Genomic DNA, 16,288 nt, shown 5'->3' on the forward strand with positions numbered 1-16,288 from the left:
TTCTGGAGGAATACAGTAAAAGAAAACACACACTAAAAAGTAGACGTTGTCCGCAAATAACAGCAACCATAAAAGAATGAATCTGAGAGGAAAATGCAATGAAAATTAATTAATAAGATTCATAATTGATTCATAATTCACTTCATTTATCACTATAAACTTGGCTATGTTGCAGTTAAGATAGTCAGAGGTATCTTAAGTCATTGTCCTTACTTTGGTTGCCAAGATACGGAGAAAACCTTAAACACATAAATGAACATTTTAAACCTTCAGGAGAAGACTTAAGGGTGTTTTGTGCAACTGATTTTGTTTTAAGAAAAACTTAACTCGGACTTGAAGGAAAATCTTAACTTAAGGTGTTTTGTGCAACTGGCCACTGTTATCTAGCTAGATCATGGGAACCAGGCCTGGAATTTTGTCATTTTAGCGGCAAAGCCACTTGGCCTTTTGTGCTGTCAGTTTTTTTGAGGGCACGAAGGCCAAAAGCCAGGGCACCAAGGCCATAAAATAAAACAGTGATTTTAAGGTCACGTCTATAAAGAATTTAATTTAAGGACTAATGACTCTTCTGAGGAAGACTGGAGTCTCAGTCAAAACTATCAAGCAGGTAAAGAAACATCTACACTATTATGTCTGAAGATAAGAAAATATTGAACACATCTAAACTTATCAATCCATCACTCACTTCAAAAATTGTAAAACTTATTAAACCTATATCCTCCCATAATTTTTGTTCAACTGACACCGAATGTGCAAGAGCATCTTCAGACTGTACTACTACGCAGATTTTTGATTTATCAAAATTGAGCCTGGAGTACATCAAAATGTTTGACTGTAAATGGAACATATACTAGCATGCAGGCTACTGATTAACCCATAAGAGCCCAGACCGATTTCTCAATCTAGGAAAATTATTGAGGAAATAAAATGAACTAAATAGATGACAAAGAAAACATTTCTGACCTTTTATTTTTTAAAATAGCACTTTCATGTCTCAAGATCTGAAATATTAAATTGCAAATTTGCAGAACACTGCAACACTATTACACTGTTAACCCAAAAGTTCATTCTATGCAAACAGTTTGAGTAAATACCACTTTTAAAGATTAGTTTTATTGCATTACTTAAACAGTATGAGTATATGAAGAGTATATGAGACAGTCAATGGGTGTACTCATTTTTGTAATTTAAACAAACTTAAACTATCATGTTTTACCTCAGGCCACAGCACTGCCCTGTTGTGATTGGCTCAAAACTCAAGACAACTCTGTGCTTGTCCGTTGACGGCTACAGAGGAAGTTGCCCATTTTCTAATTTACACAGAGCAATTTAAGTCTTTGCACTTTGCATGCTCCTTGGACAATATGCCTGCATTTTTCTGTTTTTAGCAATGAGATAAAATCTCTTGTGATGGTGATCTCGTCAAGATGGCAGCAGTTACAGTACACTTCAGTTAAACAGCAAAAAGAAACAATACTAATAACAAAACAATGCTAACTGCATAGATTAAAAAAGTGGCTACAAACAGACAACAGCACATATCACGTATCATATTACAGCAGGAACAAGCAGTAGTAACATCCATGACCTTGCGCTTAAAGCTCGACAAAGGAAAAACTTGACAGCAAGCTAATTAATATTTGTTAGCGGCTACAGTCGGTACTCGGCACGTTAAAAGTGGGTCGACGTTGTAACGACATAATGTTACTGTACAAGCAATGCTTATTTAACGGTAACAAACTTAAGCCCTATATGTTGAAATTCCTATCTTATTCGTTCGTTAATTTATCACACAGTCTTAAATCAGTCAACTTCTTCCCTCCTTCTGGGAAAATTCAACGTCTCAGACACGGACACAAGTGGGCGGGGGATGCGTTTGATTAAGTCTCCTGGTTGGCTGGTGATAGATTGGTGTCATTATAGCGCGTCGGAGCGGTTCATGCCAGGCTCGAGTCCGATCCACCACTGATGAGTTGCCCAATAAGAATCCAGAATGTCATCAAAAGACGTATTTTTTTTCTCAATAGACGCAGATGATGTTAAAGCCTATTGGCAGTCACGAGGCAGACTGCAAAACCACAGGGCATCAAGGCCACTGTGGCCTTACGGCAGATATTTTTTTCCAAGGGCACAAGGCCAAATTGAGAGGGCACGAGGGCCATGGCCCTCGTGAAATTCCTGCCCTGATGGGAACCAAAGTCATACATAACATTTCACACCAATTCTTATTTCTGTATTGCAGTCTGATGATAAATAGCACAAAAAGCACTTGTGCGACTCTTGCAAATTCAATTTTACAATGGAAACATGAACATTCAAATAAATATATTTTTTTATTTAAAGGAGCTCATGTACAAATTTACAAATACGTACAGTTGAGGTCAGACGTTTACATGCACTCATCATGGACATGAATGCCATGGCAAGCTTGGGATTTTGGGAAGACCATTCCCAAGGCTTAATGTTTGCCAGATTTATCCATTCCACAACCAGCTTTGATGTGTGTTTAGGGTCATTGTCCTGTTGGAACACTGAATTGTGTCCAAGGTTCAAATGTCTAGCTGATGGTTTGAGGTTATTGCTGAAGGAATTCTGAGGTAGTCCTCCTTCTTCATTATTCCATCCACTTTGTTTTACCATGCTTAACAGTTGGTACAGTGTCCTTGGAGTTGAATGCCTCACCTTTACTCCTTCACACATACTGTTGGAGGACTCACACAGCGAGGGTGAGAGAGCACAGACACACAACCTAGATTTCAGTGCAACAAAACATGTATGCTTTTAATGAAAATCAAGGAATGGGGAAGTGCTGGAGAAGTGAGAGGTGAGTGCAGTCAGTGTAGGCGGTGAGTAGTCCAACTGGCCTAGGGCGAGGTCACTGGTGGGGGCTGGCTGCGCTGTGTCCTGGTGGCAGTCCGGTGATGATGCAGATCGTTGGCATGACATCCACGGAGCTCAAGCTTGTTGTCCTCATCTTCCACATCTGTGAAGTGGCCTGAGCACAGCAAGCAAGAGAGAGAGAGATTTTTCTATTAAAGATGTATGTTCTACAATGATTCTTCTCCAGGAAAAGAACAGTTCAAAGACATCATTGAAAGCCCAATATTGCTATGACATGCATGTCCATAATGAGTGTGCAAACATCTGTAAACTTCATTATTAAGTATTCAGTGGCTTGAAAAAATCTATTCTTTATAGCTCTTATTTGCTTTAATATAAATCCAAAAAACATCCATTATCCATAACTGCTTATCTTGTGCAGGGTTGAGGGCAAGTTGGAGCCTATCCCAGCTAACTATGAGTGAGAGGCAGGGTACACCCTGGACAAGTCATCAGATCATTGCAGGGCTGACACATAAGAGACAAACAACCATTCACACTCACGGTCAGTTTAGAGCCACCAGTTAGCCTAACCTTCATGTCTTTGGACTGTGGGGGAAACCGGAGCACCCGGAGGAAACCCACGCAGACTCCACACAGAAAGGCCCCAGTCTGCCACTCGAACCCAGAACCTTCTTGCTGTGAGGCGACAGTGCTAACCACTACACCACCATGCCATCCCTATCCAAAAACCAAAATCTTTTAAATGCCATCCCTATCCAAAAACCAAAATCTTTTAAATTAATCTCTCATATATATATATATATATATATATATATATATATATATAGGCGGCACGGTGGTGTAGTGGTTAGCGCTGTCGCCTCACAGCAAGAAGGTCCTGGGTTCGAGCCCCGGGGCCGGCGAGGGCCTTTCTGTGTGGAGTTTGCATGTTCTCCCCGTGTCCGCGTGGGTTTCCTCCGGGTGCTCCGGTTTCCCCCACAGTCCAAAGACATGCAGGTTAGGTTAACTGGTGACTCTAAATTGACCGTAGGTGTGAATGTGAGTGTGAATGGTTGTCTGTGTCTATGTGTCAGCCCTGTGATGACCTGGCGACTTGTCCAGGGTGTACCCCGCCTTTCACCCGTAGTCAGCTGGGATAGGCTCCAGCTTGCCTGCGACCCTGTAGAACAGGATAAAGTGGCTACAGATAATGAGATGAGAGATGATATATATATATATATATATATATAAGGGCCATACCACAGAAGGTGGCTGAGAACAACAGGGCCAAGGTTCTGTGGGACTTCAGCTTCCAGACTGACAAACAGATCCTGGCTAACCAACTGGACATAGTGGTGGTGGACAAAGAGCAGAAGAGGGTGGTGGTGATAGATGTGGCAATCCCAGCTGACGCCAACATCAGGAAGAAGGAACATGAGAAACTTGAGAAGTATCAAGGGTTGAAAGAGCAGCTGGAACGGATGTGGAAGGTCAAGGGTTGCGTGGTCCCCGTGGTAGTGGGGGCACTTGGGGCAGTAATCCCCAAACTGGGAGAGTGGCTCCAGCAAATCCCAGGAACAACATCTGAAGCCTCAGTCCAGAAGAGCACAGTACTAGGAACATCGAAGATACTGCGCAGAACCCTCAAACTCCCAGGCCTCTGGTAGAGGACCCGAGCTTGAGGATGACATGGATACCACCCCCCCGCCGGGGGTGAGAAGGAGATTTTTTTTTTTTATATATATGTATGTATGTGTGTGTGTGTGTGTGTGTATATATATGTGTATATATATATATATATGCTAGTCCATTAGCTGTGCAGTCTGTGTGCGTGTAAGTGGTTCATTTCTTTTGTCGTGTCTAAAAACAAATATGTACAATCCTGTTGCTTTTTTGATATTGATATTTATATTCAAGGTGGCTCCTGCCTTCCTGTTCGGAGTCTGCCTTCCCCATTTAGTACTTCTGCCCACAATGCTTAGGCATGAGATGTATCTTCAGGATGTAGCATCACTGATATGAGCAATTTTGATTTATTGTGCTGTACATGATTTTGTACTCTGTGGTGAAAATATTCTCTTTGTTTACATGTTCCTTCCTCTCTCATCATTTTTTGATTTTGAATAAAGCTCCTCTCATGCTTTCTTTTCAAATACAGTGTGGTGTTGGAAGGCATACACTCCATGAAGCATTGCTGCAAAGGTTTCTGCATTGATGTCCTCAAGCGACTGGCCAAAATTGTAGGTTTCACCTATGACCTCTACTTGGTGACAAACGGCAGGCATGGGAAGAACATCGACGGAGAGTGGAACGGGATGGTTGGGGAGGTGAGGCCTTGATATCTTAATCTTTTAATGGTGAATATTTAGTATTAAAATCTATAAATTTTGTATGTGATCAGGTTGAAATATTTCATTATATGAAACACATAAAAGTCATAAGCATTGTAACTCTGCTTCAAGTTAATTTTTCTAGTTTGATAAAAATGATGTCTACCTTGTTAGCGATTCTACTGTAGCTTCTACCATTCACAGTCAGGCGTCTGAAGGGTTCCCTTTATTAGGTCATTCAGCCATTTCGAATGCACTTCAATGTTCTTTTCTAAAAGCAAAGTTGGTGTAATACTACCACATTATATATGATTTTGCAAGGGCAGTTCACACCTGATAGTGCTATAAAGAATGATTGCAGGACTGTAATGGGGAGAAGCCTGAGAATGTGGGTTGGAGTTCTGGGTAGCTTTTGCTTTGTCAACTAGTCAAGCTCTTAAACACTCTGAGTGTTGGATGCAGAACCTTGTGCAGAAGTCAGTTCCAGCCAGCCAGACTTGTAATATGGAAGGCTGAGACTTGAGTCATAGATGTTTTCTGTTGAGAATAAAGTGTCATGTGATGTATGAAGTTAAAGGAAGTGTTTTCAGCCAATTTTTTGCCAGTCTTCGACCATTTTAAATGCTGTTGATGTATGTTAAATGTAAACAAAATAACGGCTGTATCCTGTTATGGAAAAGGCTTCAGGAGTAAACCTCGAGGATAAATCCGGAAATGGAGTTCCGAAGGTGGTCTGTTGCTGTACTTCAGCACATTCTCAGCAACTCCTGCGACGCTGGCGCTGCCAGACTGTATCAGCTCCTGCATTTCCTTTGGATTACAGTGCCAGTGAGGAGAGGGGGGACCTGCTGGATGGGCAACAGCGGCTCCTCCATACTAGCCTGCCCAGGCTCTGTAGCTCGATTGGAGAAGACACTCCAGTGTCATCAGTAAGATGCCGACATAACACGAGAAGATGGCAGTTTATCAGTTATTAGCTCTGTCCGTTTGGCATAGGACATGGGTGCCAGGGGCTACTTCTGATGGTGGGAGAGATCATCGCGTCTCATTGGACAGCTACCACCCGCCTCAAGCTGGGCAGCCCCCAGCCAGTTAGGTGCCGTCCCGCCATGGCTTGGTTGCTCCACTGGGTGCGTGGAGCTAGAGTAAAACCCTGAAAAGTGAGCCAGTAAATTCTGCACCTGGCAAGAAGAACACAAGACTAAAGAAGACCCCAGCTCTTCATTTTGCAAGCTGGAATGTCAGGACCATGTGTCCTGGCCTCTCTGCAAATTTGCAGCAAACTGATGATGCCCGAAAAACAGCGGTCATTAACAGAGAACTTTCCCGACTAAATGTCGACATTGCCTGCCTCCAGGAGACTCAACTAGTAGGTAGCGGTACCATTGGAGGCAAATTCCACCTTCTTCTGGCAAGGAAAGCCCTCGGAGGACCCCCATCAGCATGGTGTCAGTTTTGCGGTTAGGAACTTGCTGATCCCCTGCATTGAGCCACCATCAAATGGCAGCTAGAGAATCCTTGAACTCCGGCTTTTAACATCTTCAGGCCCGGTCATCATTATTAGTGCGTATGCTCCAACCCTCTACTCAAACTCAGAGGAAAAAGACCAGTTCTATGAGTCCCTAGATGCAGTTATATCTCGGATCCCTAGCACAGTAGGACTCTATCTGCTTGGTGATTTCAATGCAAGAGTGGGTGTTGATCACGAAGCCTGGCCCATGTGCCTCGGCGTGTATGGAAGGGGTAAGATCAACGAGAACGGCCAGCGCCTACTGGAGCTGTGCTGCTATCATGGCCTATGCGTGACCAACACCTTCTTTAAATGTAAGGACATGCACCAAGTGTCTTGGAGACACCTGCGGTCCCGCCACTGGCATCAGTTAGCTCTAGTCATCACCAGGCGTGCAGCCCTTGCTAATGTCCTTCTCACCCGAAGCTACCATAGCACAGACTGCGATACGGACCACTCCCTTGTAGCCAGCAAAGTGCGTATAGTCCCAAGAAAGCTACACCACTCCAAGAAGATGGGTCACCCACGTATCAACACCTGCTGCATTGGCAGCCCAGCGAAAACGCAGCAGTTCAACAGCAAGTTCCAAGAATCTCTCACGGAAGTAACACCAGTAGATGAAGTGGGTGTCATTGATGCCAAATGGTCTCACATCCGTGAAGTCATGTACAATTCAGCCATCGACACCTTTGGGAAGAAAAAGCGCAAAAACACCGACTGGTATGAGGCCCACTGGGAGATCATTGAACCTGTAATCGAGGCCAAGAGAAAAGCTCTCCTGGCCTACAAGGCAGCACCCAGTCTGAACACATTAGAAGCTCTAAGAGCCGCCAAGAGTAAAGTTCAGCGTACCGCCCGGCACTGTGCCAACACGTACTGGCTAAATCTGTGCAACAGTATACAGTTAGCCGCCGAAACTGTGGACGCAAGAGGTATGTACGCGGGCATCAAGAAGGCAACAGTCCCGTCCCCCTGCAAATCCGTGCTGCTTAAATCAAAGACAGGCGAAGTCATAGCAGATCAAGAGAAGCAGCTACAATGCTGGGTCAAGCATTACCTTGAGCTGTATGCAACCCAGAACGTCGTTACTGACACGGCTCTCGAAAATATCCCAGACCTGCTGGTCATGATCGAGCTAGATGCAACTCCAACCAAGGAAGAACTAGGAAAAGCTATTGATTGCCTTGCCAATGGAAAGGCCCCAGGGAGCGATGGCATTTCATCAGAAGTGTTAAAGTCCGCTAAATCCACACTGCTACAACCTCTGCATGATCTCCTCTGTTTCTGCTGGGAACAGGGACATGTTCCCCAGGACATGCGAGATGTGTGCATTATCACCTTGTATAAGTCCAAAGGAAATAGAAGCGACTGTAACAACTATAGAGGCATCTCCCTCCTTAGCATCGTTGGTAAGGCCTTCGCCCGTGTCACCTTGTCCTGTCTACAGATCTTGGCCCTGCGTGTCTATCCAGAGTCCCAGTGCGGCTTCCGAGCTGGACAGGCTACAGTAGACATGATATTCTCACTACGCCAGCTGCAGGAGAAGTGCCAAGAGCAGCAAATGCCATTTTACATTGCCTTTATAGATTTAACTAAGGCTTTTGACCTGGTCAGTCATACTGGACTCTTTAAGATCTTTCAGAAGATTGGCTGTCCTCCAAAACTCCTTGCAGTGGTTTCTTCACTCCATGAGAACATGCATAGCACAGTTTGCTTTAACAGTGCAACATCTGAGGCCTTCCCAGTCAGCAGCGGGGTAAAGCAAGGCTGCGCCCTTGCGCCAACACTTTTTTCTTCTTCTCTATGCTTCTCCAACATGCCTTCCAAGATTGCAGCGAGGGAGTGTATATTTACACCAGGGCCTAAGGAAAGTTCTTCAACATTGCCCGACTTCGCGCCAAGACCAAGGTTACAAAGGTACTCATCCAAGAGATGCTGTATGCCTTGGTATCACACACCGGAGACAGTTTGCAGCAGCTTGTCAGTCGCCTCTCTCACGCTTGTAAGGCGTTTGGTCTGACCATCAGCTTGAAGAAGATGAAAGTCTTGGCTCAAAGTGCACTAGCCCCACCTAACATCACCATTGATGGGCACAACCTAGAAGTCATGGAGCATTTCACTTACCTTGAGTCCACGATTTCCAACTCGCTCTCTGTCGACACAGAGGTGAACAGCAGGATTGCTAAGGCAGCTGCAGTGATGGCAAGGCTAACCCAACGAGTCTGGAACAACTCCAGCCTCACTGTGAAAATGAAACTGCACGTCTACCAAGCCTGCATGCTCAGCGTTCTCCTTTATAGTAGTGAGGCATGGACCACCTACTCCAGACACGAGAAAAAGCTCAACAGCTTCCATCTGAGGTGCCTCAGATGGATTCTGCACATTAGCTGGCAAGACAAGGTAGCCAACACAGAGGTCCTGGAACACACCAACTTAAGCAGTATGTTCACCATTCTTGGTGAGAAGCGCCTCCTCTGTCTTGGTCACGTAAGGAGAATGTAAGGCCTGTCTTGGTCACGTAAGGCCACATCCCCAAAGACCTACTGTACGGCAAGCTGGCGGAGGGGAGCCGTTTGGTTGGCCAACCTCGCCTGCACTTCAAGGATGTCTGTAAGAGGGACATGAAGTCATGTGGTATCAACGTGAATACGTGAGAGCAGTGTTCAGAGGACCGTGCTGCTTGGCGCCTTGCTGTCTGAGCAGGTGCTCAGAGGGCTGAGCATGACAGGAACTCAAACCTGATTGAAAAACGCACCAGAAGGAAGAAGACACAAAACCAGCCTTCCCAGGCATCTCAGTACTCTTGCAGCAATTGCGGTAGAGACTGTCTTTCACGCATTGGCTTGTTAAGCCATATGCGAAGGTGCAAATAAGACGACGCTACACCATCATCTCTCATAGACGAATGGATGCCAACCATATTAGTTAGGTTGACGTGGGGCAGCCTTGGGCTGAGGTGCCCTTGAGCAAGGTACCTGACCCCTGACTGCTCCCCAGGCGCTCTGGTGTGGCTGCCCACTGCTCTGAGTTCATGCGTGTGTTCACTGCTTCAGATGGGTTAAATGCAGAGGATGAATTTCACTGTGCTTGAAGTGTGCATGTGACGAATAAAGGTTTCTTCTTCTTCCTCTTTTCACTCACATAATGAGGTTTGCATTGCTTCATCAGAGTTTAAATATCAAACTAAACAAAATATATCATAAAAGTTGAAATTTATAGTAATAAATATATAAAGCAGAAATAAAATAATATTGAATCATTAAATGCAAAGTTTGTAAAGATATACTTTTATATGCTTATATATGGACCAGATAATATGTATATTATATGGACAACACAAGAAGATAAACTTCATATCTTCACGCCACCATGTCATATTCTTTATATTATATGGACACATCCACACACATCCACACAAAAAGGCAAGTTAATCAAAATAATTTTAATAAATTCTTTGAATAAAAGCATGTATTCTCTTCCATACAATATTGTTAGCATATCACTTATCTTACATGTATTACGTCACTCTACCCAGTGGTGTCTGGTGCGAGGTAGGAGGTGGATGTAAGTGCAGAAGTATATTTATTATTATAGTGAAAACACACAGGCAAACAGTCCAAATCAACAGGCAAAATCATAAACGTTAAGACATGCAAAAGGTCGGGTGAGGCACAAACAGGATATCACAGGCAAAGAGCAAAATGTAATACTTCGCACTAGGCATGCATCTTAGCAGTACTTGTATAGGTGCACATATTGCTCCTCAATCATATGCAGGTGCGTGTCATTAACAGCATGTGTGCGAGAGATTGCTCGATGGGTGTGCAGTCCGGGATGTGCCAGAGAGTTCTTCAGGTGCATGCGCCAAAGCATGCCGGACTGACAGAACTCCCCCCCCAAGAGCAAAAATCCATCTTTCTTGGCTCCAGTGGGGTCTTGGGCTCAGGCTCAGGACAAAATTTGGACTCCTGACTTGAACTGGTCTCGGGCTCTGGAGATGACTTGGGCTTGAGCTCTGGAGATGACTCTGGCTCTGGACTGGACTTGGGCTGAAGCTGTGGAGATGACGACTCAAACTCTGGATTGGACACAGGCTCTGGAAATGACTTGACAGGAAGCACATTCAGACTCTGGACTTGACTTGGACCCTGGACTTGGCTTGGATTCAGGACTGGAAGTGGGCTAGAGCTCTGGGCTGGACTCAAGCTCTGGAGATGACTCAAACTCTGAGCTGGACTCTGGCTCAACCTCAGGAAATGACTTGGGCTTGAGCTCTGGACTTGATTTAGGCTCTGGACTTGACTCAGGCTCTGGACTGGACTTGAGCTCTGGACTGGACTTGAGCTCTGGGTAGGAAGCAAGCTCAGTTAGTGCAATGCTTTGGTCCTGGTTAGGACCTGGCAGTGCGACAGCGACACCTTCATGGCTGGGCAGTGGTGGGATGACGACATCATCATAACCAGCTGAGACACTGAGGTTCTGGCATGGACTCAGACTCTGGTGCTGGCACTGGTTCTGGAACAGGCACTGGTGCTGGCTCTGAGTCCGACTCTGGTGCTGGCACTGGTTCTGGAGCAGACACTGGCGCTGACTCTGGCACTGGTTTTGGAGCAGACACTGGTGCTGACTCTGATTCTGGCGCTGGCACTGGTTCTGGAGCAGACACTGGTGCTGACTCTGACTCTGGCGCTGGCACTGGTTCTGGAGCAGACACTAGCACAGGCTCTGATGCTTGCTCTGGCATTGGAGCTGACTCCGACTCTGGTGTTGGTTTGGGAGTAGACACTGGTGCAGATGCTAGCACTAGCATTGGCTCAGGCTTGGGTTCAGGCACTGGCTCTGGCTCTGGTGTTGGCAGTGACTCTGGCTGGTGCTCTGGTTCAGATGCTGGCTCTGATACAGGCTGAGGAGCTGGTTCTGGTTCTAGCTCAGGTTCAGGTGCTGAGTCTGACTGTGGAACAGACTGGCTCTGGAACAATAGCCTCTCGGAGGGGCTCTGGAGCAACGGCCTCCTCCGCTGCCACTGCGTTGGCCACTGGAGGGAGCTCTGGAGCAACAGCCTCCTCCGCTGCTGCTGCATTGGCCACTGGAGGGAGATCTGGAGCAACGGCCTCCTCCGCTGCTGCTGTGTCGGCCTCGGGCATGATAGCCCCCTTCTAAAAAATTTCATGGGAGTCCTCTTCTACTGATTCATAGATGAACATGAGCATGTTTAGGAAATTCTATGAGCGCTGAAGGCACGGGTGCTCTACTCTGATGAAGTACTCTGCCCATCAGCGAGCTCATCCAGCTATCCAAGTGAGCATGCAGCTCACCCAGATCGGTTCTGGTGGCTTGGATTATTTGAGGTCCACATAGAACAGATTGCACTGCAGGCTGAATCCTCTAGGGTGATTATATTCCATAGTATGGTACTGGGAGGTCCATTCCAAAATGCTGCTGATATGAAGCTAGGGGCTGAGATAAGGGAACCTGGTAGATGCATGGAATGGCAAACTGTATAACTTCCACTACATCCATGGTGGCGAAGTATTCTGTCAGGTGCAAGGTAGGAGGCAGATGTAAGTGCAGAAGTAAGGCAGAAGTATATTTATTATTATAGTGAAAACACACAGGCAAACCGTCCAAATCAGCAGACAAACTCAAATGTTAAGACATGCAAAAGGTCAGGCAAGGCACAAACAGGATATTACGCGCAAAGAGCAAAACGTAAACTAGGAACATGCACAGAGAACAGGAAACCAGGGAATCAGACATGGGTAATCTAAGGCTCGGTAATACATACTGACGTCGTGTAATACTTTGTACTAGGCATGCGTCTAAGCAGTCCTTATATAGGTGCACATATTGCTCTTCAATCATGTACAGGTGTGCATCATTAACAGCGCGCGTGTGAGAGGTCACTCGATGCGTGCGCAGTCTAGAATGCGCCAGAGAGTTCTTCAGGTGTGCACCAAAGCGCGCCAGACTGACAAGTGGAGAATAAGCATTGAATATGGTTTATGATTTTGCATGGTTGTCAAGACATGATGTCACATGTTGGAGCTGATGCAAATATTCAATGAGAGTTTTCTGCTGCGCATGCACAGAAGCATTTCTGTTCTTAACTTTTTGTAAAATCTATAATTGTTCCATCACATGTGTATGTATAATAATCTCATCTCATTATCTCTAGCTGCTTTATCCTTCTACAGGGTCACAGGCAAGCTGGAGCCTATCCCAGCTGACTACAGGCGAAAGGCGGGGTACACCCTGGACAAGTCGCCAGGTCATCACAGGGCTGACACATAGACACAGACAACCATTCACACTCACATTCACACCTACGGTCAATTTAGAGTCACCAGTTAACCTAACCTGCATGTCTTTGGACTGTGGGGGAAACCAGAGCACCCGGAGGAAACCCACACGGACACGGGGAGAACATGCAAACTCCGCACAGAAAGGCCCTTCGCCGGCCACAGGGCTCGAACCCGGACCTTCTTGCTGTGAGGCGACATTGCTAACCACTACACCACCGTGCCGCCCCCATGTATAATAATAATAATAATAATAATAATAATAATGGCTGGTTTTTTTGTGGCATATCAGATATATTCCATTCAGCTACTTGTCTTCGACTTGTTCAGTATCATTCTAGCTCAGTGGTTCTCAAACTGGGGAGCACGCTTCCCCCAGGGGGGTGCGGACACTCGGCGAGTGGGCGTGTGGTCACAGACCACTCTGTGGCAAATGCAAGGGGCTGGTTTACAGTTGCACCAACAAATAACAAACGTCTTCATCTTCAGTCCAGCCAATGAAAACGGAGAGTTATTATTTGAAATCTCAGCAAGGAACTTTTATAGACACACCTCAAGTACATAAGAGATCACAGACATCGGAAACACACCACTGTGCAATCCAGTCAAGCTCCTACCATTGCAGCTTTCATATAGCCTACTATTAGCTTTTCAATTACCTTTTACCAACAGCCTTTTTAAAAGCTATATCCTTGCATATATAGCTAGCCTTCCAGCACTGTTATTGCAGTAATAATTTAAACAGTCTTTTTAAAGACTATTTCAGCCCTCTTTTCTCGCTTTAAAACTCCATTTAAATCTGATCTTACCATCTCTCTTTCCTACTTGTCAACTTACTTTCTCCTTTGTCTCCTTTGCCTACTTGTCTCCTTTCTTTAATCTTTCTCCTACTTTTTTCTCTCTTTCCTCCACCTTTTTTCTTCGATTAAAAATTGTAAGGTCCAACACTGTATCACAGTTAATTAACTTAATTACATTAAACACGGTTTGTAGATTGCTCATTTTAGCCGAGCTAAGTTTGGTGTGTGGTGGTAGGGTGCGAGCATTCTTAGCTGAGCAAGTCCCTTTGCTACGTTCACACTTACAGCATAACAATCTTTTATTGGGTTAGTAAACAATATGGACAAATTTTTAATTTGTGAAAAAAGAGCTGGTCCCACTGATGCACCAGTTCCCAAAAAAACAAAACTCTGCAAATATTACGAAAGTTATTTACAATACGTTTTTTCTGTTACTGGCACACTGGAACCATGTCTGCAATATGTCGTTTGTGTGGAGGTGCTTGCCAGTGACAGCATGAAACCATGCAAATTAAAGAGGCATTTGGACACCAAGCACCCTGACATGAAAAACAAACCGGTGGATTATTTCAAAAGAAACCATGATGCCCTTCATCTACAAAAGTCCACCATAACCAAACATACCACCATGTCTAGTCAGTGTCTCGAAGTTTTGTACATGGTCTCCCAAAGAATAGCTAAACTTGGGAAGCCACATACTATAGCTGAGACATTGATTTTGCCTGCAGCACAGGATATTTGCAGAATAATGCTGGGAGAAAGCACCGCCGCTAAACTTGGTGACATTCCACTATCCAATGACACTGTAGCTCGCAGAATCTCTGATTTGGGCAGTGATATTAAGGAGCAATTGCTACAACTAGTTAGACAGAGTCCTTACTATGCATTGCAGTTAGATGAGTCGACTGATATTGCTGGGTAGGCTCAGGTGCTTACCTACATGAGGTTTGTGAAAGACCAGGGTATTGAAGAGGATGTTTTGTTTCATCTTCCTCTTCAAACCCGTACAACTGGGGAAGCAATCTTGACAGGACATGAGAGTGGCCTAGTGACACGCCTTCAACAGGTAGCTCTATTAGCAAGATGGACTCATTGCATGATCCATCGCGAGGCACTTGCAGCTAAAAAAAATGCCAACGCACTTCCAGTCTGCACTTCAGCAGGTAGTTCAGATGATAAATTATATTAAGTCGCATCCATTGAATTCATGGTTATTCGGGGTCCTCTGTCAGAAAATGGGTTCTGGGCATGAACAGCTGCTCTTGCACACAGAGGTTTGCTGGCTTTCCAGAAGGAGAGTGTTACAGCGCTTGTATGAGCTGCAAGAAGAGGTGAAGTTGTTTTTGACCAAAAGCAATTCGTAACTGGCCAAGCACTTCCATGATTCCCTGTGGCTAGCTTCCTTGTTGTATTTGGTCGACATATTTGACAGACTGAATAGTTTGAATCTGTCTATGCAAGGCCAAGATTCCAATATGTTGGTCCTTGCTGACAGAGTGGATGCTTTCATCCAAAAACTTGTCCTCTGACATGACCGCATAATTGTCGGAAATTGTGACATGTTCCCCAGCCTCACAGACTTCATTACTGAGGTACGCGGCAATGATTTCTCCTCTATTTTTCAATCAGCTGCAGATCACCTGTCTGAGCTTAAGCAGCAGTTAGATTCTTATTTCAAGGAAGACTACCGGTCATTTTCATTGGTTCGGGACCCATTTGTTTGCACCACAAACGATTTGTCACTGTAAATGCAAGAGCAGCTTATTGAGCTGAAGAGTGACAGCAGGCTGAGGCACCTTTTTAGCACCTGTTCTCTTACATCCTTCTGGATAACACTGATGTAGGAGTACCCCCAGCTCTGTGACACTGCCTTAAAAACTCTCCTACCTTTCGCATCAACATACTTGTGTGAGGCAGGCTTTTCAAAACTGACCGTGCTCAAAACTAAGTACCACAATCACGCACAGATTGAGGATGACCTGAGACTGTGTTTAATTAAAATTGAGCTGAGAATTTGAGAACTCTGCCAAACAAAGCAGGCTCATGTGTCACACTGAGACATTCATTAACACTACCTCTGGTCCTTCGGTAGAGTTTGTTTGTTTGTTCATGTGTTTGTTTGTTAGCAACTTTGCAGAAAAAAAATGTACAGGCAGATTTTCATGAAAATTTTACTAGATCCGTGTCTTGGCCCAATGAAGATCTTAAATTTTGGAGGTGATCCAGAAATTTTTAAAAGGATATAGGGCAAAATTGAACATTTTCAGTCTCGGACTGTGTTGTCTAACATTGTAATAATACAATAATACACAACAATAAAAAACAGCCTAATAATAATAATAATAATAAAGTAATATCTATCTTTTTTCAGGGGGGCCCTCAAAGTACACTTGCTACAGTCGGGGGGGGCCCAGGTCGCATATGTTTGATAACCACTGTGCTAGCTGAATGAAATATATTATCAAATATAAGCTGATTATACCACTTAATGCCAGCCAATATTATTTAAATATGTCACTCAGATCT

At 44.8% G+C, this 16,288-nt stretch overlaps 1 protein-coding gene across 1 annotated transcript in view; it reads left to right on the plus strand.

Annotated features, from left to right (window-relative positions):
- grin2da (glutamate receptor, ionotropic, N-methyl D-aspartate 2D, a) overlaps nucleotides 1–16,288 on the plus strand; it is a 254,280-nt gene that overhangs the window by 146,118 nt on the left and 91,874 nt on the right. The window contains exon 6 of the mRNA XM_060903952.1: nucleotides 4,982–5,150. Within this exon, the coding sequence (XP_060759935.1) occupies nucleotides 4,982–5,150 (169 nt within the window). The remainder of the gene's footprint in view (nucleotides 1–4,981; nucleotides 5,151–16,288) is intronic.

Source organism: Neoarius graeffei, chromosome 22 (genome assembly GCF_027579695.1).
Source record: "Neoarius graeffei isolate fNeoGra1 chromosome 22, fNeoGra1.pri, whole genome shotgun sequence".
Classification (NCBI taxonomy): domain Eukaryota; kingdom Metazoa; phylum Chordata; class Actinopteri; order Siluriformes; family Ariidae; genus Neoarius; species Neoarius graeffei.